This window comes from Stegostoma tigrinum, chromosome 25 (assembly GCF_030684315.1).
Source record: "Stegostoma tigrinum isolate sSteTig4 chromosome 25, sSteTig4.hap1, whole genome shotgun sequence".
NCBI lineage: Eukaryota > Metazoa > Chordata > Chondrichthyes > Orectolobiformes > Stegostomatidae > Stegostoma > Stegostoma tigrinum.
The window spans coordinates 14,902,534-14,929,115 of NC_081378.1; the positions used below are offsets into that span (position 1 = coordinate 14,902,534).

At 40.1% G+C, this 26,582-nt stretch overlaps 1 protein-coding gene across 2 annotated transcripts in view; it reads left to right on the forward strand.

Annotated features, from left to right (window-relative positions):
* The window catches only part of exoc4 (exocyst complex component 4), a 449,005-nt gene that overhangs the window by 344,811 nt on the left and 77,612 nt on the right, over positions 1 to 26,582 (forward strand). For both annotated transcript variants that reach the window (XM_059654495.1, XM_059654496.1), the window contains one exon: positions 7,018 to 7,154. In XM_059654495.1, the coding sequence (XP_059510478.1) occupies positions 7,018 to 7,154 (137 nt within the window). The remainder of the gene's footprint in view (positions 1 to 7,017; positions 7,155 to 26,582) is intronic.

Here is a 26,582-nt window from a genome sequence, read left to right on the forward strand (position 1 = left end):
CATCTAGAGATCCAAGTAATGATTTGGTGACCTAGGTTCATATCCTGCCATGGCAGGTGGTGGAATTTGGATTCATTATTTTGGGGAAAAAAGTGTGTAATTAACACTCTAATGACAGCCATGAAAGCTTTGTTAATTCTTGGGGCAAAAAACCTTCTTGTTCACTAATGATCTTGAGGGAAGGAAATTACCATCTTTTCCTTGTCTGGACTACATGTGACTCTAAACCCACACTGATGTGAATGACTCTTAACTACCCTCTGGGCAATTAAGAATCAGCAATAAATGCACAGCCCATGAATGAATAAAAAGAAATGCAAGAGCAATGAGGAAGCTAAGACGTGCAACCCCTCATCAATCGTGGACTGAATGCTGATATGGAATATTGGTTTTGTACTTTTTTTTTAAAAAAAGGTGTTTCTCCCTGAACATTTTATTTGGATTTTTCCACTCTTCATACTTTCAGCGGCTTTACGTATATCTCCTACTGCCTCACTTTCTTTTCCATTCTCTCCCTTTTCCACTCTTTACTCCCATTGCAAGCATCCACCTCACTTCAAGGGGCTGCCAAGACACTGATAGAAAGTAGTTTACAGTTTGTCAAATTAACTGAATCATACGCTTATCAACCTTTCTCCAAGTCAGATCTTCACAGTTAATTTCTGACTTGTTACAAGATTTTGACTGACTCATTGACTGTTTGTGCCCCCTAATGTTTCGAGCCGATCTAGAATCGATATTTGCCTGTGTCTTATGGTGATTGGGAATAGGGGCTAGTGACTGCTAGGGAAGTGTATCCCATTGGGGTCCTGTCAGTGTAATTGATTATTGCAGCATATGGTACTGCAGACAGGTGAGACCTCATGATGTGGAACAAATCAGTACCGATTGCAGCAACCCTCAGAGATGCTGCTTGAATTTCTCTTTCCTTTCCTGACACATTGATTTATGCATTTGTGACCAATGCTTGATGAACAGTGCCCATCATGGGTCAGCGAAAGCCTCTGCTGCATAAGCCTTGTCAGAACTGGGTGGAAAATGAACAATGCTTTAAAAATATAATGCTGTAAATTTAACAGGATCTGTATAGCAAAAAGAGGAAGGTCAGTTACCTCCAAGGTAATTAAGATTAAGCAAACATCTGATTCTACCTGTCTGCCAACAGGTGAGCTGGAAATCAAGTTGTTTAACAAGGATTCAAATGAAAATGTTTGTATGTCCTGCAGCATTAAAATGTACCAGCCCGTTGCCACACGGTGAAGCACTAAGCTAGTTGGTAAATGCCTCACAGGTTGCATTGCAAATGAATAATACTTTTGACAGCATCTTGGAATTTGTATCTGATGGTACTTAAAACAGTACTGATGTACTCAGTTATGTTTTGCTGTCATAAAATGGGAAGCTTACTTCCACCATCTCCTGAGCTCTGAAGGATCCAAAAAACTTCCCACCGTTGTTTAGGCGGTCCTTCTGGAGTGAGTATTCAGTTACAAGGTTTTTGTCATAGAAGCTCACACTAAATGTACTTGAGGTGTTGAATAGAGGAACAAGTTCTTCTTTCAACCTTTTGAAATAAATCTCTTATAAGGAATGTGACTGAAATGCAGTCTAGCAATTCAGTGAAGTCCACATTTTAAGGAGTAAATGCAATAATATTATGTATTTCTTTTCTTTTCTTTTATTTCATCAAGTTGAACAGTCACATGCTGCATGCTGTGGATACACTGAAACAAAAATAGGCTTAGAATTTATAGCACAGAAACAGTGCCTTTGCCCATTGGTCTATACCATAAACTTTCTCCATGCTACTACTACTGATCTTATCAACGTGTTCTTCTGTTCACTTCTTACTCATGTATTTAACTAGTTTCCCCCGAAATGCATCAATACTATTCATCTCAACTCATCCCAGTGCTAATATGTTCTACATTCTAACCACTCTCTGGATAAAGAAGTTTCTGCTGAGTTCCCATTGAATTTATCAAATATTTTCATAATATTAGCCGTTTGAAATTAAAGGATAATTGTTTTTTGTAACATTAGCTCGTAGAATATACTTGCGTCCTCCTTGTTCTTCGTCATTTTTTATTCCATTTTTGGGATGTGGGCTTTACTGACTGGGCCAGTGTTTGTTGCCCACCCCCAGAGAAGGTGGCAGTAACTTGCTGCCTTGAATCACTGCAGTTCATTTGGTGTAGGTTGACCCACAATGTCATTCAGGAGGGAGTTGCAGGATGTTCTCCAAGTGACACTGAAGGAATGGTGATATATTTCCAAGTCAGGATGGCAAGTGGCCTGGAGGGGAACTTGCAAGTGGTGTTCACATGTATCTACTGCCCTTGTCCTTCTAGGTGATCACTGTTGTGGGTCTGGAAGGTTTTGTCCAAGGATCCTTGAACTTCTGCAATATATCTTGTAGATAGTAGACAGGTCCTACTTGCTGCTCAGACAGTAAGGAGGCAGTTTTATTGCAGGTTTGCTTTTGAGTTCATTGCTAAATGTCATAGCAGCGCAGGATGACTTGGCATATCTACTTACTCTCTTTTTGTGGAAGTGACTCACCTCTCCACATGACTATCTGATAGCCCATGTTGTCAATGAGTTTACCAATTGATCTACATTTTCTATGCCATCTTTGATCATGCTCTACCTGGTATAATGTTCATAATTCTACTTGAATAGACTAAATTCACTCGAGTTCATAAGATAATAGTTCCAAACTCTAGAGTGATCATATAGCACAGCTGCCTAACCCTTGCCAATTTGTACCAAGTCCACTGGTTCAAATGCCAGATTCATCAAGCACTGTTAGAATTGACTCAGTGAAAGAAGAGCATTATACCCAATCTTTCCTGACCTTTCAAAGAAAGGATATGTTATGCCCAAGTACCTTCTGAGAGAGTTATGAAGTAGAAGGATGCAAAATGGTGGACAAAAATATTGACTGTACAATTTTTTGTTTCTATGAATATGTTTATTGAAAATAAATACTTGATATATCATTTTGTATACAATGATTTATGTCTGTTATAACAAATCTCAATGTAGGAACATGCAATACAAGCCATCATGCCAAAACAACATATGCATTCATGCTGCAACAGTAGTTAGATACTGAACAATTGCTTCCTCACAGTGAGAATGTAACTGAGATTTGGGGTGGGAGAGTGAGACATTGAGTGGCCACCATCTAACCAAACTTGTTTCTCTTCACACTGAATTAGACTGATATTGGTGAGGTTTAGCAGCAGGTTTCTTGTCCCTATTAGCACAACAACTGTATGGACTGAGAAGTAAGCAAAGATTTCTTGCACTTGTGCCGCTAACGGCATGATGCATTGTGTAATAGTTGACCAAGAAGGAACAAATTTAGACAAGTTAAGAGCAAATTGAGGTCTGGTTTATCAAAGGTGTTTGTCATAAAAGTGAAAGCATTAACATAAATTACCAAGTAAGATGGAAGAAACCGAAGAATTGCAATCAGTTCCTCAGGGTAGTGTCCAAGGCCCAAACATTTTCAACTGCTTCGTCAATGACACATGCAGAGACTAAAGCAGTCCCTCTGGAAATGCAAAAAAGAACCTGGAAAAGACCAAGGCCGAGGCTGACGGATGACAAGTAACTCCCGTCACACAATTGGCAGACTCCAATAAGAGACAATCTGACCACCACCCCTTGATATTCAATGAAATTGTCATCACTGAATCCTCCAATGTCAACATCCTGAGGGTTACCAGTGACCAGAAACTCAGCTGCATTTGCCACATAAACACAGTGGCTATGAGAGTAGGCCAGAGGCAAGCAATACTGTGGCAAGTAACTCACCTCTTGTCTCCCCAAAACCTGTCTGTCACCTACAAGGTGCAAATCAGGAGTGTAAAGAATAGTCCTTACTTATCTGGATGAGTGCAACTCCAACAACACTCAAGAAGCTTCACACCATCCAGGAGAAATCAGCCTGCTTGATTGGCATCACATCTACTCCCTCCAATGCTGACTTTCAGGAGCAGCAGTGTGTACTATCTACAAGATGCATTGCAGAAATTCACCATAGATCCTTAAATGGCACCTTCGAAATCCATGACAACTTCCATTTCAAAGGACAAAGACGGTACATACATGAGAACATCATCACCAACAGGCACCCCTCCAAGACACTCACCGTTCTGACTTAGAAATATATTGCCATTCCTTCAGTTACAGGGTCAAAATCCTCTAGTTTCCTCCCACACAACATTGTAGGTCAACCCACAACATGGACTGCGGTGATTCAGGCTCAACACTTTCTCAAAGGCTAATAGGGATGGGCAATAAATGCTGGCCAGCCGACAATGCCCATATCCTATGAATGAATAAAAAAAATTAAGGGCTAACCGAATGCAAATCTGAAAGGAACTGCAAGCATTCTTAGCCAGATGAGCTAAGATGGATGAATGCCTTTCTCTGCGTTGTATGAAACCTAATAATGAGAAGTCCTTCTACAGTTGAGAACTCATCCATAGTGTAAGTTTATTTGGTTAAATAATAAATCACTTTGCTGCATTTCCATCCTACTTTGCTTCTTCCTTAAACAAGGAAGTTACTATTAAACAATTCATGTCAAAAATGAATATAACCAACAAATAATTACTCAATAAAATTCATAATCCATCAAAATCTTTTTTTAAATCAATTATAAATACTATAGTATCTTTAACAATAGTTTCTAATATACTAACTATTCCAAATGAAAACCAAACCTGTAATTAGTTTCCAGAATTCTGACTTTGTCTCTTTGTCTATTTTCCCAAAATCTAGGAAATCCTGAAAATGAAAACTAATACAAAACAATCTCACTCACTACTACGCACTCTCACTACTCACTGTAGAACATCAGGATGAAGCCCATCAGAACCAGTAAATTTTTCAACATGCAGGTCCAGCAATCTGCTCAGTATCGCCTCCTCAATGTTTGCAATTAGAACATAGAACACAGCATCACAGTATTGGCCGTTCGGCCCTCGATGTTGCACCGACCTGTGAAACCAAACTGAAGCCCGTCTAACCGACACTATTCCATTATTATCATATGTTTATCCAATGACCATTTAAATGCCTTCAATTTGGCAAGCCTACTATTGATTATCAGTTATCCCAACCCACTTCCTATATGTTATCCCTCTTCCTTTTTAAATATCAGTAGACTTCTTTCTATCTGTTTTTATATTTCTAGCTAGCTTTCTCTCATAATCTAATCTTTCCTTCCTATTACTCTTTTAATCGTTTTTGCCATTCTTTATATACTGACCAATCTCACCACCTGGCTCATATCTTTGAAATTATGTACATTTTCATTCAGTTTGTCACTATCTTTGGCATTTTTAAGTTCAGTACAGGTGGTGGGTCCTCCCTTGGAACTTTTTCTTTCTCACTGAAGTATACCCAATTTCTATATTCTCATATATCCCCTTAAATACCTGTCACTGTATCTCTATTGACCTATCTCTTAACATAATTTGCCAGCTCAGTTTTGTTAGTTCTCCTTTCGAATCATCAAAATTGCCTTTGTTTAAATTTGAAATAGTACACTTGGACCTACTCTCATCTGGCTCAAACTCGGTGGAAAATTGCTGGTGTATAGAAGCACATTCATTTTGAGTTCATGAATTAATCAATCCTGTCTTGTGCACAGTACCAGATCTAATGTAGCCTGCTTTTGGGTTGGCCTAGGAATAAGGTGAAATCCTTATCTAATCTGATTCATCTGATTTTTTTTTTCCCAATCCGTATGTAAATTAAAATCCCACCATGGTTAGCATCGTATCTTCCTTTTATACTACTTCCTACAATGTAGTTACCGCTAGGGGACCTTTACCCCACTCCCAAAGTGTCATCTGTACCCAAACCACTTCCACACCCTAGCTTCCTAAACTGCAAGTGGTTTAGGTAATAATCCAGTGATTATTATCTCCGAGTTGCTGCTGCTTAATTTGGTGCCTGGCTGTCCAAAGTTGATACACAGAACCTCTTTTCATGTCCTACCTATGTCACTGGTGCCTGGAAGAACCACAATCTCTCCCTCCCACCATTAGTGCTCCCCGGCCTTGAGCAGACGTCCCAAAACCTGGAATTAGGCAGAGAGCAGAGCTTCTGGACTAACCCTAACCCTTTATAATCACTGCATTCCTTTTCCTCCCCATTACAATGTTTTCCTCATATAGCCATGGTCAGTTAGCTAATCCACCTTGTAGCCCCAACTCTCTAACCAGTGATGAAATCACATAATCCTAACCAAATGCGTGTGACTGCCTCCTAGAATAACAAAGTCCAAGTAATTTTCCTTATCTGTGGTAATCATAATGTATACAGTTTGGTGTCCAGTTTATGAAATCTGAGCTAAATCAGCTTGAGCTGCAAATACTTAATGCAGACGTGCTGACCCTGAGGAATCCCACATGCTGCAGTTATGACACAAACGTGTTTTAATACATTACTTAATCAATTTATTTATGTTTGACTTTTGTTAAGATATTTTATTAACCTTACCAACAGTTCCAATACTATTTTTGAATCTTATGAATAGAATGGACCTTACTCACCAAACAATTAGTATCTTCCCTTGTAGTACAGTAAACAATTCCTTGAGGTGAAAATGTTGGAAAACTAAGAGTTCCTCTTCCACTCTTCTCCACCTCCTGTACCCACCCAACTCCCAGCGCTCTGTTCAAAGTCACATCTTGATTTGATCATTGGAATCACATTATCTATGTGAGATTCTCTCTGCAGTGAGCTCCAATTCTTAATCTATTTGAGAAGAATTGGTAATTGATGGCTGAGACGAGAATTAACAGATGTATCACCCTCCACCAGCATTGGTCTGCCAGAAGACTGAGAAGTGATAGCCGTACAAGGATATAGGATGTTGATAACTGTATAAATATTTTTCTCGATGATAAAATACTCTATAATATATTGCACTGTTCCCTTAGATTGATGGTTTGTTTGATGTTAAGATCTTGCATTTTTTTCCCCTTGCAGAGCACTGTTGTTGTGGAGAAGTCAATGCAGGATTTGGTGAACCTAATGCACGATCTGAGTGCATATTCTGATCAATTCCTGAATATGGTGTGTGTGAAGCTCCAGGAGTACAAGGACACATGTATAATTGCCTACAGGTAGCAGCCAATTTTGAAAGACTGACTAATGTTATTCCTGCCGCTAATGGTGTTCACTGTGTGCCATTAGTAACACATGTTTCATGCTTTTCATCTTTAACTCCATTGATTAAAACATCCTTGGGTTGCCAAGATGTTTAGTCATTCCTACAGGGGCCCACTGTCACTATATAAAAGTGTTTCCAGGGTAGGTGCATGTCTTTTGCATTCCCTTTCCTTTGTATTACATTACATGTCAAACATATGAATATGTCATTAGACTCTGTTTCAACTGCAATTTCCTTGAGGAAATTCCATCTAAATTACTTACTAGATCGCTTTGTGACCAACTTATTTCTGTTCCTCTGTTCTGTCATCTCAGAACAAGCAGGAATGATTTCTCGACAATTACTCCATCAGTCGTTAAAATAATTTTTGAAGTTTGATTACAATCTTGTTTGTCTCTAGGTAGAGAAAAGTATTCCAATGTCTTCAATCTTACTTTAATGTAAGGGCGTAAGGAGGAGGTAGGGAGAAAAGGGGACAATTAGTTAAAATGCTTTGAGCTTGCAAAAGATGGTAAGTAAAATTGAAGCGTGAATGGAGCAGAACACATAGGAAATAAAGACTAAACTTTAACCAGCAGATAGGAAAGGTGTTTATGGTGAACTGTGACCAAAAGAGACTGTGATGTAGAAAGTTCAGGGATTTAGAAAATAAGATAAGAATCTTTAGGTGTTGAGGCTTTTTGAGGCCATATCCTCTTGTTGTCTGATTGAGTTGCAGCTTCTGATATTGAAATAGAAAAGTCTATTAGAGCAACAGTTAAGAAATTGAATCTCAAAATGACCTGCACTTAAGTTACAAAAAGCTTGAGTCACTTGGCTTATTTTCCTTTAATATACAAGGCCTGATTTCCCTCAAAACGTCACGACATTGTAAATGACAGTGCACTATCTGGAATCTCTCAAGGCCGAGCACAATTTGCTTCTTCCGTTATTGTTAAGCAGTGGCCTTACGCCCAGGTTTATACTCCATGGCTCTTATTAAGCTGGTGGATTTTGTGAATAACCTCATTGGCACAAGACTATCAAAGGTCTCAAAGCTGGTCAACTACCCATGAGCTCAGGCACTGACAGTATACAGTCGCCCAAAAAATGTATGGGGACAAAATTCTGCAATTGAGGTAATATTTCAGGACAACATTCACTCAAAGAGGAAAAGGAAAACTGAAATAAGTTTGTAGGTTGTAGCTTATTTTGTTTTGCAGAATCTGTAGACTGCCACATTCCTCGTAGATTCAAAACTGTTTTTAAAATGGAACTGTGACTTATTTTGCATCCTTGACCGTTCCTAAATTAAGAAGGTTATAATCCACTGTTATAATTTTCAATTTGATTATTTTAACCGTTTGTGGCTGATTTCAAAGTTCTCTGGTTTCATCCAATAATACATCAAGGTTTGACAAATTTAGCTTTAATTTGATTATTTTCAAATTGAAGTGATTAATGACATTTTAAACTCATAAGAAGGGCAAGTGATTTGCTGCAATAATTTGTGATCACTCCAACCCACTGAAAAACCATCACTTCCATTGCCTGCAATGAAATTTTTGTACTCATATAGTATTGTATGGTTAAGTAGAAATTTTCCATGTTTGCAGACTGGCAGAGCTTAAAAAAACTCATCTGTTTTATTTCACAGAATTAAAGAATCAAAGCTCTTGAATACATCCACCAAAGACACCCAAGTTCCAATATGTGAATTCGCTAGTAGGGCAAAATCACAAATAACAAACCCATGGTTTCCATAGCCCATTCATGGTAATATTCAGAGCTTTTATTCAAAGTGCACAGAGCGTTATGAACTTTTAAGATTTAGTAGACCCAGTAAAGATTGTGACCCTACGATCAAAGCAAATTTGTAATGTGGCAAACTTTAGACCCTGGAAGCCTAGAATTGGAGATCATAGGAATAGTGCACATCAGTACAAACAGCCACATTTTGTAGGGAGCAAGCAGTGATGGACCAGCACAGCTAGTAAAGTAGGACAGGAGGAAACATTTAGCACACTGGGTGAGGAAACAGAATAAAATTACCTTTTTAATTACCTTTTTGGGGAATGAACTGCAGGGTGGCAGCACTGAGCATTTAAATATTGGTGGTCTAGATACAATGACCATAGGTTGCTTTCAAAATACTGCTGCTAGTCTTTCAAGCTAACTTTGAAGATCCAGCCAAAGCATCTTAAATGAATTTGATTGTCAAACTCCTCAAGAACTGTACTGTTGCCTTGAATCTTGCTGTACAAATTGGGACCTTGCTACAATTTGACCTTCCTTTCCCAAGAGACTTGGGAGATGAACAAAAACTGTTCCACAATCCGATCTTCATGACTTCATTAGATGTCCTGGGATAAGTTAAGCACAAGCATCAAGATGTTTTGATGCGTTTCTGTTTTTTCTTTCCTTATGTTGTTGAGCTGTTTGTTGACGGCACCAGTCTTGAGATTGTTGAAAAGTTCAACCTAAGTCTGCCATTGTAGATGAAGATCTCCTTGCAAGCATGCAGGAAAATGTTCTGCCTATGAACAGCTTAATGATTGTGCCAGGAACAGCATATCATTAAACTTAATTCTAAAATCATGCTGTATCAGTCCACCATCTTTACCAAATCACTGTACAGCGCAGAATCCTGGATCTGCTAGGGGTGCCTTGTTAACCTCTGGAACACTTCCGTCAAAAACACTTGGTGTTCTTCATAAGAAATCATTAGCATTGCTAAATAACAAACAATACCATACTTCATCATGTTGGGCACAACAGCATTACACCCATCTCTCAGTGGGGGAAGTGCTGCAGCTGACTGACATTTGCGGCACGGTGGCTCAGTGGTTAGCACTGCAGCCTCACAGCGCCAGGGACCCGGGTGCAATTCCCGCCTCGGGCAAATGTCTGTGTGGAGTTTGCACGTTCTGCCCATGTCTGCGTGGAGTTCCTCTTGGGTGCTCCGGTTTCTTCCCACGGTCCAAAGATGTGCAGGTTAGGTGGATTGGCTATGCTAAATTGCCCATAGTGTTCAGGGGTGTGTGGGTTATAGGGGGATGGGTCTGGATGGGATGCTTCATGGGGCAGCGTAGACTAGTTGGGCCAAAGGGCCTGTTTCCACACTGTAGGTAATCTAATCTAATCTAATTTGCAATAGCAAGGATTAAAATTTAATTCAGTATACTTACAGGACCAGCAACAGGAAACTTGCAACATGATCAGAGGAATACCAAAATAAAAAATGCTGGAGATTACAGCTGATGTTTTCAGTCTAGTTGACTCTTCTTCAGACCTCGCGTAGACTGAAAAGTTAGCTTGCTTTCTCTCCATGGATAATGACTGACCTGCAGGGATCACCAGCCATTTTTAGTTTTCAGCATAGATTCCAGCATTTGCAGCAATGTGTTCCTACGTTGTTTGGAAGTCTGTGCACAAATCACAAAAAACTATCATTCAAATTCAGCAGGTAATAGAGAAAACAAGTAGAATGATGGTCTTTATTTCAAAAGGAAAAGAATATATAAAATAAGAATCTTGCTAAAACTATACACCTGAAAGGCCACACCTGAAATGCTATCATTCCTTCTTCTAAGGAAAGATATACTGTCATTGGAGGCAGTCCACAGAACTTTCCCTCGGTTGGTCCCAGGCATGGAAGATTTGCTGATGACAGGGGATTGGATAGGTTGAGCATGTACTCATTGGAGTTTAGAACAGTGAGAGGCAACTTAATTCAAATGCATACAGTTCTTAGGTTGCTTGACAGATTATGTACAGAGATGTTGTTTCCCCTTTTGGGTAATTCAAGGACCAGAAGCATCGTGTCGAAATGAGAAGTTGCCCATTTTAAACATAAATGAGGATAGTGAATCTATGGAATTGTTTAGCATAGAATCTGGGTCATTCGGTATATCAAAACTGAGAAAGATTTTTACTGCATAAGGAGGTCAAGGTTCATGGGGAAAAGGAAGAAAAGTGGAGTTGCACATTGGCTTAGTGGTTAACACTGCTGCCTCACAGCAACAGTGACCTGAGTTCACTTCCAGCCTCATCAACTGTGCGGAGTTTGCACGTTCTCCCCGTATCTGCGTGGGTTTCTGCCGGGCGCTTGGGTTTCCGTCCAAAGATATGCACGTTAGGTGGATTGGCAGTGCTAAGCTGTCCATAGTATTCAGGGATGGATAGGTTAGGTGTGTTAGCCACGGGAAATGCAGGGACAGGGTGGATCTGGATAGGATGCTCTTCAGAAGGTCTTTGTGGACTTGTTGGGCTGAATGACCTCTCCCCCACACTTTAGGGATTCTGTGATTCTGTAAATTCAGTGGAGTTGAGGATTAATCAGATCAGCCATGAACTCATTCATTATTGGAGCAGACTCAATAGTTGAATGGCCTACTTCTGCTTCCACATCTTATGGACATATCGTCTTCTGGACTTCCAGTTCTACAGAAACCTATCCTCATCTCTCATCAGATTTTTCAGTCATGAGGTGACACGCAGAAGACAATGTAGTCAGTTACAGTTTGTCCATATTAATATGGATTAGTCTGTCATCATTATTCACCATTGACAATATAAGATGAAGCTTCGATTTGTATAGTGCCTTTTGTAGCCCCAGGACTAGCAAAGCACTTTACAGATAATTCATTACTTTTGAAATGTTGCCATTTCTGTAATGGTAAAAACACTGCAGCATCTCCAATGAACAGTACTGTTATAATGATCAAATAATCTTTTACTTCTAATGCTGTTGTTTGAGGAATATTAACTGTGCACAAATCAAGCAAAGAACTGTAGGGGGTTAATGTGATATGAATGGCTTGTATTATGAATATACTGTGCACAAATAAGAGGAAGACTGTAACTGATACCCAGGGTTTCTCATTAGGGAGTGAATAGATGGTATTGCACACACTTGAAGGGAGATTAACTGGACTTTGAAGGCATTAACAAAATTGTCTTGTTGTTAGGAGATTGTAATTAAAAAGAAACAAACACTGGTGTTCCTTGGGGACTTTCTTAATGTTGTATTCCTTAGGGTAGCTTAAGCCATCAGGAATACCCACTTATGATTTATTGAGGAGTCACCGCCACATGAGTTAAATGTTATACTTGATATTTATAACCCATTACATGTAGATATATTTGTTGACCCAAACTTTAAAGCCATCTGTAAAGGAATGACGATTTGTTGTTAAACATGATGTCATTTGTCCACAAGCTTCTTGTGCACATTTGAGCAGCACACAGAATACAACATTGAGATAAGGGAGTAATTTTCAGAATAGCAGCCTATATCTAGTGGTGTGTGACAGTGATCAGTGCTGAGGCTGCAATTGTTCATAGTATATGCATTAAGGACTTTGGATGAGGAAAGCCAAGTTGGGGATTACTTAGATGAGAAGGCAAGTGGTAAGAATGTCATCAAATATGTTGGGACAAATTAATTGATGTTGAAGGGTTAATAATGAGGGGCCATAATTTAGGGCAGGAGATTTAGAGAAGATTTGAGGAAAAAATATTTTTACCCAGAGGATCATGAGAATTTGGACTGCACTGCCGGAGAGTGTAATAGAGGCACAAACCTCCTAACCTTTAAAAGGGACATGAATGAGCGGTTGAAAAGTCAAAACATTCAAGGCTATTGGGCAATTGTGGGCAAATAGCATTGATACATATAGATCAGTATAGACTCAATTGGCCAAAGAGTCCATTCTCTGTTTATATTCTAAAATGATCATGAGCCTCCCAGAGATAAGATGTAGAGCTGGATGACCACAGCAGGCCAAGCAGCACCATAGGAGCAGGAAAGCTGACGTTTTGGGCCTAGACCCTTCTTCAGAAAAATGCCTCCCTGAATCTGTTTTCAACTGTCCTCATGGTAACCAAACACGAAGTATTCCTTGAGACTATATCTAGTGATTTCTTCAAGCTCTTTGCAAAAGCATCACCTGTTGCTTCCTTTATCTACACTCCAAGTGACCAGGCACATTTTTTTCCCTGAACTATTCTTGCATTTGTCCTGAATGCCACCTGAGGTCCAAGGAGTACAACACTGACCAGCTCTTGGGGTGGAAATGGCCTGATTTTCAGGGCGCCAAAGTATTATAGTGAATCTTTCTTATGGGCTCTTTGGCAACCAGAGTCTACAACATTGATGTCTCTGCAGCGAAATGACAGCTCTTTTGTGCAGAAAAGTAGCCTTATTGTGCACATACACCCACTGTTCCACAGACACTGAGAACAAAGATGTGGTTACTAGCAATCAGCAAGATGCTGACCTCACAAAAGCAGACGGATCTTTGAATCCTTAAGCAAAGATGCACAGGTATATCATGTGTCCTTTAAAGGATGGTGCTGCGTAGGCTTTTAAATCCGATTAACAGGGAGGTCTTCGAGTAAGTCAGCCAGGACCTGGAGTTGTTCACTTTATACTTTCACATTGAATTGACTGAAGTGCCTGGATTATTCATAAGCCAGTGAGTAGGTTTGCAGATGTTCTCACAGTTATCACTTTGTCCGGGCTAAATTCCAGTGATGTTGAATACTTCTCACAATTGAAATAAGATAGGATTGTGGTCTTCATTGCTGTTCCAGAAATCTGCTGTACATGCTATGTTAGGCTGTGCAAAATCTGTAAATGTGTTTTATCCACTGCACATGTCCCTTGTCCCCTGGCAGCATCCCTGAAGTCATCAGCTATAATCCGTATTGGGACAATGATACTTCATAGCTTCCATTCAGTTACATAAGGCTCTACTTGTGCATCTTTATGCACTAGCTTCTTTGTATTCTATTTGCCATGTGCTAATTTCTCATCTGACTATCTGCAACCCTCCCCCACTTCATGCAGCTTTTATCTCTGAATGAATGGAAGAAGTGAATGATGTTAGACTTGGCCAGTATTCCTAGATGTTGGGGAAACTGCAGCTTTTTGAGCATCATCATCCTGTTCTGAGTTTTGGCTGTAAAACAGAATAATTCTATTGCCTTGAGCCCTGCATAACAGTCATTCTTGCTTGAACAAATGCTTTGTGGACTCATCTGAGTTGCTGGTGGAGAGATTGAAAATAACATATACAGAATCACTATAATAAAAGGTATACAAATTCACTGAAGGCACGTTGACTCCTATATCTTCAGACCTGGCCAGATTTGATTACGGTGATTATCAGTGCTTCATTTTCCTGAGGAATTTATGTGCAGATGTCTGCTGTTCCTTGCCCAATGGCTGTCATATATCATTTCCTGACGTTATGTGCAGTCTCCACCTGTTGCAGTATTGAATAGCATTAGTTGGTTGCAAGGCTGTCCAGAACCTGTAGCCACAATCTGCCCAGTTTCTTGGAGAGAATGATAATAATAGGAAGTGGAAAAGAACAAAGACACAAATTGTGAGACTGTCATGCACTAACATGCATTGAAGAAGACAAGCCAGATTAAAGCATTTCTGAATTTTCTGGGCCATGGAACCTGGTACCAAGTGATCACTCCAAATGGATAGGGTTATGCTTATTTGTATTACTCTTTCCTGTTATTCAGTTGTTGATGCACATACTTTTGAGGTCATTAAACCTCCCTTGACATTGTAAGGCAATCGTTGGGTCAAAGAGATTCCACATGCAATTACGACCATTTCCTTGCACATGGTCAGCATGTGGCTTTTAATGGTTTCTTTCCAGGGTTTCTAGCAATACAATTACTTCATTCTTTGACTTCCATCAGCAGATCCTTAACATCAGCCACAAAAACATTTTGAGCTCACCCTTCTCAATGAGTAAAAGTTTCAGCCAGGGCAACAGACCGCCAGGAATTTACAGGGAGATTTGCTTGATTTTTAAAATCAACAGCCATTTCCATTGTGTTCTTCAAGTGTTGAATTAATTATTGGACACAGTGTAGATTATCTCAGTTGACTGGACACCCAGCTTGCTGTGATACCAACAGCATAAGTTCAATTCCCATGGCTGAGATAAACATGAAGGCCCCACCTTTTCAACCTCATCCCTTGTGTGAGGCATGTTGACTCTCACGTTAAGCTCATCACGTTGACCTTCAAGTTTATTCTGTCTGTCTAATGAGAGAGCAGTCTCCAGTTCTCTGGAACCGGTCATTTTATTGAACAGACTTATCAGAAGCAAAGCAAAACTCATAACAGCTCTCAATTCCACACCTTAGTCTGATTTTGGATTTAATCAAAGATGACAACGTAGTAACACTTAGCTAACACCAACTACTTGTCATGCTAACCTATACAGGGGTGTCATTGGTATGATGTTCACTCTGCCATCTTAACAATTATGAAGCAGAAGAAGCTTTGTTTCATTTACTTTTATGTGCTATCTGTCTTCACCTGTGTTCAAAATGAGGACTCCAAAGGTGGTAAAACTGTCCTGGAACTCCCTTAAAGCTCCTCTCCATCTGCATCACAAGCTGTGTTGCAACTCCGTGAACCACATTTGAAAAGCACTCCCTAAAACTTGATCCTTTTAGTTATCAACCTGATTTTTCAACTATCAAGAAGTATTAAGTTAAATGTTATTTTTGTTCTAATATAATCAAGCTTTTCTTCTATTTCCTAGCTTTTTCAAACAGCCTTAAATTGCTCACTGCTCGATATCCATTTCTGTGAGAATTTGATCTGGATTGACAAAATGTATGATATAATATTATACGAGCTCCTTACTTAATTTAACTAAAAACATTAACCTTGTGCATTTGATCAGAAGTTATTCACTCTGTTTTAATTTCAATCCCGAAGAGCTATCACTTTGCTGCACTGTGAAACACTGACAGGTTTGTTGAGCCACTTCAACTGCACAGGTGGGAGTCAAGAGAGAACATATCAAAGGAAAATGCTTTTGCAAGGCAAAATAACAGGACATCTTGACAGTAGTCAGTAATATGTATGAGAATTTTGCTCACCAAGGGAGTGGTAGTCTTGACTGAGTGAAGGACAAGACTGCGGGTGGTTTCCTTCAGTTGTCTGATCTGTGCTCCATTTGCAGCTGCTGTAAGTGTACAGGCACATTGCTTCTGTTTGATTAAACCTTGCAAGTTGAAGAAACAAAATGTATTGACAACTCAAGAAGTCTTGTTCACATTTACAAATTACAAACAAGATTTGGGTCTCGGTTACAACTATTTTAACATGTTATCCTCGGTCATAGTGAACTGCCGTCAATTGTAATGAATTAGTTCCTTCAAAGTTGAACAGATGGTCAATGTGTAGCTTGTTTGAGAATACAGCCAAGTTATAAGTGATAGTTTGCTTTCTGATGTTTATTCAAATTTTAATTCTCTCATTCTAATCCATTATGTGCCATTGACAATATTACCATTTGAAGTGATATTCTCCTCAGTACTTCAGTTTTGAACTTGGCACTCTCAATCTCCTACTGTGACCCCAATTAACAGAACTAAAACCACTTACAATACATGAGGCTTTAAAACTTACATTGTCCCACTCTCTTCCATCTTGACTCATGGTCTGTATTGACCTTGTTTTCTTTATTTAAAAACAAAGTCTGCTGAATTTTAGTTAAGTCATTAACATTCAAGGTTCTGTTTCACCAATATACCCTGCATTATGTAAGCTTGAGGTTTACTTGAGGGAAAGTAGCTGTGTCAAGCATGTCAAAGCACAACACAAAGCAAGACCCATAAATTAGAATCATCCTGTAGCTGTGATGGGAATGAGTTACATTGAATGTAGATATCTGCTGGGCACTAAAATGGCTGATGTTTTCTCCCATCAGTATAAGTCATTCGGAATCAACCGCATGAAGCTTTGATTTCAGGTAGATGTTCCAAGACAGACAAAAGCATGTTCTTATAGATCTGATACACTAAGTGATTTGGTTAGAATTGTTTGTTCCTGTTTAGGTGTTTGATGGATGAGTGCAACTCCAACAACACTCAAGAAGCTTACCACATCCCATACAAAGTGGCCAACTTGAGCAGGGCACCTTGGCATCCTCACCCTCCATGACCAACACACAGTGACAGTGTGCTATATACAAGATGAACTGCAGCGACTCATCCAGGCTCTTTCAAGAGCACCCTGTGACCTTTACCATCTCAAGGCAGAATGATGGGAACACTACAACGTGCAAGCTTGCCTCGAAATTACACATGATCATGACTTTGAATTATGTCTCCATTATGTTGGCTGGAGCAGGGTATCTGTAAGGCCCCGCAGACTCCTCAACTAGTGTGCATAATATTAATTTACCTAAGTATCTTAGCGTGTATCAGGAAAGGACCACACAGCACTAGTCTGTAGTTAGTGAACCAGGTCACAAATTTATTTGAAGACAATAAAGGTAATGTTTAAACTCTTAACACTTTTAACAACTCTATTGTTAACTATCCGATTCTTTAGAATCTTGAAACACTTCCCAGATGCTGGTAACTTTGCTAGTCTGATTAATTGTTTAGTCCATTCCTGTCTTCATGGGTTGACTCTCTGACTTCTTCTGGTCGGAGGGTGAGCTGCACCAGTCACTGCTGTATCCCAATATGTCTCTCGGTAGACTGGAGAGTAGAGCACCCCAAGCCCTGCTGGGCAAGGCTCACTTCTGGCTACCTTTCAGAATTTTCCAAGGACTTGACAAATCAGAGTTATCAAATTAATTGGATTCATCATCTTGAAATACTGTTCATGGCTCTCGATGGCTTGCTTAACAGTGACTGCTTTGATTCGTCTGCTCTTGGGACCCGAATGTCTGGTTTTATTCCAGGATATATACAGCTGATCTTTTGTTGTACTAAGGTATCTCTGCCCTATGCATCTAGTTTAGCTTGTTTGTCAGCAAGGGTTGAGTTGCCCTTTTCACACTTCCTGACATGTTCTGGTGCCTCTCTAATTTAAGTTGTCTAAGCCTGGGTTTTACAAGGGCTTGTCCCTCGGCAGAATTGTCTCTTGTAAGAGTCTGTCTTGGCTCAGATGTTCCCAGCATACATTGCTATATAGGCCAAGTTTGATACCCATGTTTATTTCAGTTGCTGTGCCTGTATTTCTGGCCTCCGTTTTTAAGGATTTTTATTTCACTTAAGCAGTCACAGGCTGCTATAGTTATTTCACAGTTATTGGGTGAAATCCTGCGACTCCTTAACAGCATGCTGGATATACCAACATTCACAAGGACCATATTAGTTGAAGGAGGCAGGCTGTGCAGTCTGGAACATCAAAGTATACTATCCGTTTGTAGAAAATCAATTGATTGGTTGACTTGCTGTGAGCTAGCTAAAATATTTACAGAGATTTGTGGTGTTCCATAAATGAAATAGTCTGGCTACATAAATAAAAACCGAAAGGACTACAGATGCTGTAAATTAGGAACAAAAACAGAAGTTGCTGGGAAAGCTTAGCAGGTCTGGCAACAGCAGTGAAGAAAAAAATCAGAGTTAATGTTTTGGGTCCGGTGACCTTTCCTTAGAGTGGTGGGCATGTGGAATGTGCTGTCAGCAGTGGTAGTGGAGTCAGGTACTTTAGAGACTTTTAAGTGACTCTTGGATAGGCACATAGATGATAGAGTAATGTAGAGTATGCAAGGTAGTTTGACCTTAGTAGGATAATAGGTCAGCACCACATCATGGACCGAAGAGCCTGTACTGTGCTATACTGTTGTGTTCTTATGTTCTATGACCCAAAACGTTAACTCAGATTTTTTTTTTTCTTCACAACTGCTGCTAGACCTGCTGAGCTTTTCCAGCAACTTCTGTTTTTTAGCCTGGCTACATTTCTGTTGCTGTTTTCACATGATTAAAGGCTATTGGGTGAGATAGTGAAGGCTGCCAATACTTATTGCCCCATCATTAGACCCCATCCTCACGAAGTAATTCAGGGAAAAAAGGATTAAGCTCTGGGTAAAATATCCCAGTTTTTTTTATTGAGCTTAACAAGACAAATTATTTTCTTCACACAGTGAAATGCCAGCATGCTGCATTTTAATAAATTAATTATATTTTATCTTTGCGTAGCTGACGCTGACCCAAAACAGAATGGTTATAAATAAGGAATAAGCAAATTGCCACTTGATTCCAAAATATCCAAATGCAGAGCCTGGGGCATTTTCTGTTTCAAAAACCTCTGATCTGGCATTGTTGACAGAATGCCATTGTTGACTGATTTGATTTATATGCCCTTTTTGGCACACAGTGTTCTCCTGTTTGTAACTGTCATCAAGGCTCAGCATAGACATCCAAGTTTCCTTCATTCTCAGCCTGGTTGCCAAACCATGTATTTGCCAGGACCTGTGTCCCAGGACTGTCAGCAGATCTTCTGGCTGGCTGAATAAACAGGAAATCATATGAAATCATGTGCCACCAGTGGCAGGTGTTACATGAATAAAAAACACAGAACTGCTTCAGTCTGGGTTCTTTCCCACTGATGTTATGTCACCTGATCAGGTACCGCAGTTAGTTTTGTACCCCTGGAGACAAAGGGTAAAGAGCTGAGCAGCTGGTTTCATCTGTGGGCTTCTGGGCACAAGGCTGGGCAGAGAAGAGGGATGTCGGTTTTCTGTTAATAATTCACTTAATTTATCTTCTGAAATTGAATTAGAAGTCATAACATCCTTCCGAAGGAGAGGGGAAGCAACTTCAGTATTTCGTGCGTGCGAAGGGCCCTGTAATGTTATAAAAGACTACTAATATCTGTCCACTGTATAAAACAATAGATATGAATAAACCACAATAGAAAATAAGTTAATACAGATGAATGCCAAAAAAATTCAAAAATGTTTTCCAACAACAAAATTGTGAAAACGTTTGCATTATTGTAACCTTACAGGTAATTTGGAAATGAGTCATTGATGGGAAGTTGTAACCCATAAATGGAGAGATATTAAGATTGGACTAAAATTTGACGTGCAATGTGAGATACAAGGGATTATCCACCCAATGTTGTGGGAATGGAGAAAGAGAGAGGAGTGCATGGAAGTAAAATTTTAAAGACTTTTTCGAAGATTTGAGGGAGTCTATGAGGCAACATGGAGTGTGAAACTTGAGGTGAAAATCATATTAGGTGGAGGAGTTAGAGGGGCAATTTTGCCCTGGGTAAGGAATTGAGAGAGAAAGTATGTCGGAGATTGATGAGCAGGAGACTGGAGACCCAGAAGTAAGGAGAGAGACGTAGTATGGAATTAGGTTTATGAATTTGGTAGCAAAATGTATGAAGTGTAATTAATTGAATACATTGAAAAAGTACAAATTTGTTTTCTAAACTGCAAACACGGGCATTCACATCCTTTAGTTATTATAGCATTAAGTAAGTGTACAGTGCTGTGCCAGTGCAAGGAGCTCTGTATAGCACTTGCGGTAATATTGCATTTCAACAATACACTACCAAGAGTGAGTAGTAATTTTAGATATCTTGTAAAAACAAGTTTTAACTTGCTGACAAATCCTTTGGTGATCTTGTAGGTTGATGTTTGAACCAACTTCAGTAATTTGTTACTTCTTTGCCAACAGCATACAGAATTAGTCCATGCCAACAAAGGCATTGATACTTTGGCTAAACCCATTTGGCAGTTACTGTGTTTGACTGTTTTAATTATCAAAAGCAATGTTCATAACCCTGAAGCAAACACAGAATGCTGGAAGAACTCAGCAGGCCTGGCACCATTTATGGAGAAGTAGAGTTAATGCTTTGAGTCTATATGAGCTGCAACTCTCAATTTCTGAAGAAGTGTTTTAATGGACTCCCATTGTTTTACTTATCGAAAAGACAGGGAGGTGGGCAAAGGTGGCAGGGTTGCCTTGTTAGTTAGGACTGAAATTAAATCTATGGCACTGAATGACATAGGGTCAGATGATGTGGAGTCTGTGTGGGTGGAGTTGAGGAACCACAAAGGCAAAAAAAACATAATGAGAGTTATGTACCAACCTCCTAACGGTGATCAGGACCAGGGGCACAAGATCCACCGGGAAAGAGATAGGGCATGTCAGAAAGGCAAGGTCACTGTGATCATGGAGGACTTCAATATGCAGGTGGACTGGGTGAATAATGTTGCTGGTGGATCCAAAGAAAGGGAATTCACGGAATGCTTACAGGATGGCTTTTTGGAACAGCTTGTGATGGAGCCCACAAGGGAGCAGGCTATTCTGGACTTAGTGCTATGTAATGAGCCAGACTTTATAAAAGATCTTAAAGCAAGGGAACACTTAGGAGGCAGCAATCATAATATGGTAGAGTTCAGTCTGCAGTTTGAAAGAGAGAAGGCAAAATCAGATGTAATGGTGTTACAGTTAAATAAAGGTAATTACAGGAGCATGAGATTTTCAGCATCTGCAATATTTTGTTTTTATTCAAGTTGATAATTCTGATCTACTGTGTTACCTTTCAGGCTGTACTAAATAACATTGATTCCATTTACTCAGTGGTCAGATCCTGTGCCCCAGTACCTCAGTTTTTCATCTAAATTCATAGGTTTCAGCTGTCAGAGTGAGTGATGGCTATATTGGGATTCACTCTGTTTACTGGTGGAGACCTGATTCGGGGTGGGTACATTAATAGTCTTAGGACACATTTCATTGTGTTTCAACCTTTCCAACAACGGTTAACCATAATATGACCAGAACAGAATGTCCACTTACCTCCTACATTTGTAAGCACCCACTTACTCAGAGGCATATGTCCCAATCAACTGGAATAGAAAATAATTCATTGGCAGATAAATATTGCAACGGGTGTAATGTTGGAAGTAATATGGCAATAACTAGATATAGATGATTGAGTTTCAAACTTTTCTTTTAGCTAACCGTTTCTTTTTCATGAGGCATCCTTTCTTGGACATGTAGAATTTTACCATTGGAGATACCCTGTGCCACTTTGCCCATATCATCAATAGTATGTGTGTGCCTAAACTTTGATTTTTAGCAGGTTATTTATCCAAAATTGATATTGATATCCATACATTCAAGTGACCAGTGGATAGTCTTCAGAAATGTTGGATGATTTTTCCCTACCTGACCAATTCTGATTAATGCACCAATCACCAATACTGTGGGTAGTCAAATTGGACCTTTTAATATCTTATTCAACAACTTAGTCATTAAGTTATGAGGTGAAATGCTTGGGATTTGAATAACAATTATGTTTGAAAAATTTCTGCCAAGTTGATATAGGTGCACTACCTGTGGTTACATATATAAAGGCATCTCTACACCCACACAGGTTTCAGTTAATTTTCCTGCTCTTTTGTCTTGAAGAGCCATATGATATTTTAAAGTAAAATTAACTGCATTCCCACAATAATGTCCACAGTAAATCAGAGAACGGAACCCAACTTCCCCTCCACAGTGGTCAAAAATGCCCTCGATCTCATCTCTCACGTTTCCCACAACTCATCCCTCACACCCCTGCCCTGCAATAATAACAAAAACAGTATCCCCCTTGTCCTCACATACACCCCACCAACCTCCAGATCCAACGCATCATCCTCCAGCACTTCCTCCACCTACAATCTGACCCCACTACCAAAGACGTTTTTCTGTCCTCACCCTTAGCTGCTTTCCGGAGGGACACTCTCTCCATGATGGCGTTGTCCGCTCCACACTCCCCTCCAGCCCCACCACACCCGGCACTTTTCCCTGCAACTGCTGGAAGTGCTACACCTGCCCCTACACCTCACCCCCATCCCAGGCCCAAGGACGCCTTCCACATCAAACAAATGTTCACCTGCATATCTGCTAATGTAGTATGCTGTATCCGCTATTCCCAATTTGGTATCCTCTACATCGGGGAATCCAAGCAGAGGCTTGGAGACCACTTTGTGGAACACCTACGCTGGGTTCGCGACAAACGACTGCACCTCCCAGTCGCAAACCACGTCACCTCCCCCTCCCACTCCTTGGATGACATGTCCATCCTGGGCCGCCTCCAGTGCCACAATGATGCCACCTGAAGGTTGCAGGAACAGAAGCTCCTATTTTGCTCGGGAACCTGCAGCCCAATGGTATCAATGTGGACTTCACAAGCTTTAAAATCTCCCTGCCCCGATCGCATCCCAAAACCAGCCCAGCTCGTCCCTGCCTCCCTAACCTGTCTGCCCTTTCTCCCACCTATCCTTCTTCCCACCTCAACCCCCATCCCCACCCCCACCTCCTACCTACCAGCCTCATCCCTGCCTCCTTGACCTGTCTGTCTTCCCTGGACTGACCATTCGCCACCCTAACTCCCCACCTACGCTAATCTTTACTGGCTCCATCCCTGCCTCCTTGGCCTGTCCATCTGCTGTCCACCTATCTGCTCACTTATCCATCTTCCATCCGCCTCCCCCTCTCTCTCTCTATTTATTTCAGAATCCCTTTTCCTTCCCCCAATGCTGAAGAAGGGTCCAGACCCGAAACGTCAGCTTTCCTGCTCCTCTGATGCTGCTTGGCCTACTGAGTTCATCCAGCTCTGCACCTTGTTAAATCAGAGAATGCGTTGTTTTTTAGCAACAATATCTTTTTGCAAAGACACATAGTTTGCCTACTATTAATGTTATTTCCCCATGACTTTCTTCACAAGTAAAGATGAGGAAAACAATGGTCTCTCCTCTTCCATTTAACTGTTTGTTTATTTGTCTCACACTCTGATTCTTCAGATTCTTTGTATTCTCTTATTTACCTTTGCCCTTGACTTTATCTGCCTCAGTCAGTTTGTGACACCACATATTTTTATTGTCTCTGTCCCCCAGGCTTATCAAATTTATTTTCTCAGTCTTTCTTTGTGTAGCAACACAACTAAATCCACCACTTAAATAGGGACAAGTGATTATCAGTGGCAGAGGTTCAACTGCCTCAAAAATTGAGAGAAAACCTGGCACTAACCTGATGTTCTATGATGAAAGGCTTCATCATGTTTTCACAATATAGCTGTTTCAGGTTCATAATGCTTCATCCTGCCACTTTCACAGGTTGTTAACAAAAATGTCCTTTGCCTTAATGAATAGAAGCCTGAAATACAACAGCAAAGTTATGCTGAACCTTTACAAATCCTTGTTTAGGCCTCCAATAGAATGTTCTGAAATACAGTTCTGGGCATGGCACTGTAGGAAGGCTGATAAGGCCTTGTAGAGGAAATTTAATATTGTCATGCAAGGAATAAGGAAGTTTAGATGTACACAGACCAGAGCAACCAGGACTATTTTCCTTGGAACATCGTGAGAAATAAAAGATTTCCATTTTTGTATTTTCTTTCACAATCACCAGATACCCCAAGTACTTGACAATTAAATAATTTGAAACACATTTACTGTGATAACGTAGGAATTGTGACAGCCAACTTTTCGAACAGCAAGGTCCTAAGGGAGAATTTACTAATGACCAAATATTCTGTGTTTGTTTTGTTTATTGAGGCAGTGGCCAGGAAACTAAGGACACAAGACCTCAGTTTAATGTCTCATCTAGAAGACTGCATATCTGACAGTTTAAATATTACATCAATACTGTTCTCCAGTGTCAGCCTGGATTGGTATGCTAAAGTTCTGAAATAGCACTTGAGCTCTCAACCTTCTAACTTGGGTGCAACTGAGCCACACTTGTCAAACACAGGGTAAGGGGAGATTCATAGAAGTGTCAGTAATTGGGAGAGGCTCTCATTGGAATGACGAAATGTAATCAGAGGACAAAATTAAGGTATTTAGCGGAAAAAAAAGGAGGAAATGGAGAGATGTAAGGTACTGCTAGAAATAATGTTGGAAGTAGATGCAGTTGCAACTTCAAAAAAGCAATTGAGTATATGCTTGAAAAGCAAATATGTGCAGTGCTTTTGGAAAAGGCTGAGGGAGAGTCAATAATTGGACACTCTTCGAAATAGCTGATACAGACATGATGAGCCAATTGGCCTCTCTCTGTGCTGTACATTTCTGTGAAACAAGGAAAATAGGAGCAGGAGGAAGCCATTCGGCATTTCAAACCTGCTCCACCATTCAATATGATCATGGTTGATCATCCAACACAGTACCCTGCTCCAGCTTTGTCCTTGTACTAATTATATTTAGCTCTTTCTTGAAAACATCAGGTGTTCTGACTTCAACTACTTTCTGTGACAGAGAATTCTTCAGGTTTGCCACTCTTTGGGTGAAGACATTTCTCCTCATGTCAGTCATAATTAGCCTACCCTGTATTTTTCCACTATGAGCCCTAGTTCTAGACTCTCTTGTTATCAGGGACATCGTTCGTACTTTTATTCTGTCTCATCTATGTGAGTAGGTCAAATAGGGAAAGGGCTATACTGGACCTTGTATTGGCTAATGAGCCTAGCCAGGTGACTGACCTTGCAGTGGGAGAGCATTTTAGAAGCAGTGATCACAACTCCTTAAGTTTTAAGACAGCTAGGAATAAGGATCAGTCAGGACCTTGTGGGAAGGTACTAAATTGGGAGAAGGCAAATTACAGTATTAGGCAGGAGCTAGGGGGTGTTCATTGGGAGTAGCTGTAAGCAGGCAGGCCCAATTTGACGTGTGGGAATTGTTTAAAGACCTGCTGATGAGAGTTCAGGACTGGCATGTTTCAGTGTGGAGGAAGAAAGATGGCAAGGTAAGAGATCCTTGAATAATGAGGGAAGTTGTGCATTTAGTCAAAAAGAAAACAAGAAGCATATGTAAGGTTTAGGAAGCTAAACTTGGACAGGACCCTTCGGCAATATAAAAAAAAATCCAGAAAGAACTCAAGCGGGAATTAGAAGAGTAAGAAGAGGCCATAAAATGACCTTGGCAAGTAGGTTTAAAGAGAATTCCAAGTCATTCTGTACGTACATTTAAAAACAAGACGATAACTAGGAGAAGGTAGGACTACCCAATGATAAAGGAGGGAACTTGTGTTTGAAGTCAAAGAATTTGGGCAAAATCCTAGTTAAGTAATTTGCATTGGTATTCACCTAGGAAAAGGATAAGGAGGAGAGTGAGATTAATATGGAGCATGCTAATATGCTAGAGCATTTTGAAAATAAGAAAGAAGTGGTGTTGGATCTCTTGAAGTGCATTAAACTGGCTAAGACCCCTGGACCTAATAGTATCTACCCTGGGTTTTGAGAGAGGCAAGAGAATTGATGGCTGGGGCCTTGACCAAAATCTTTGATTCTTCGCTAGCCACTGGAGAGGCCCCAGAGGACTTGCAATTAGTTCATGTTGTTCTTCTGTTCAAGAAGGGAAATTGGGATAATCCAGGAAATTATGGACCAGTGAGTCTCACATTGGTGGCTGGGAAGCTATTGTAGACAATTCTTAGGGACAGGAATTACAAGCATCTGGAAAAGCATGGCCAAATTAGCGATAGTCAGCATGGCTTTGTGCTGGGCAGATCAGATCTTACTAACTTGACTGAATTTTTTAAGGAGGTGACAACGTGATCGATGAAGGTAGAGCAGTTGATGTTGTCAACATTGATTTTAGTAAAGCTTTTGACAAAA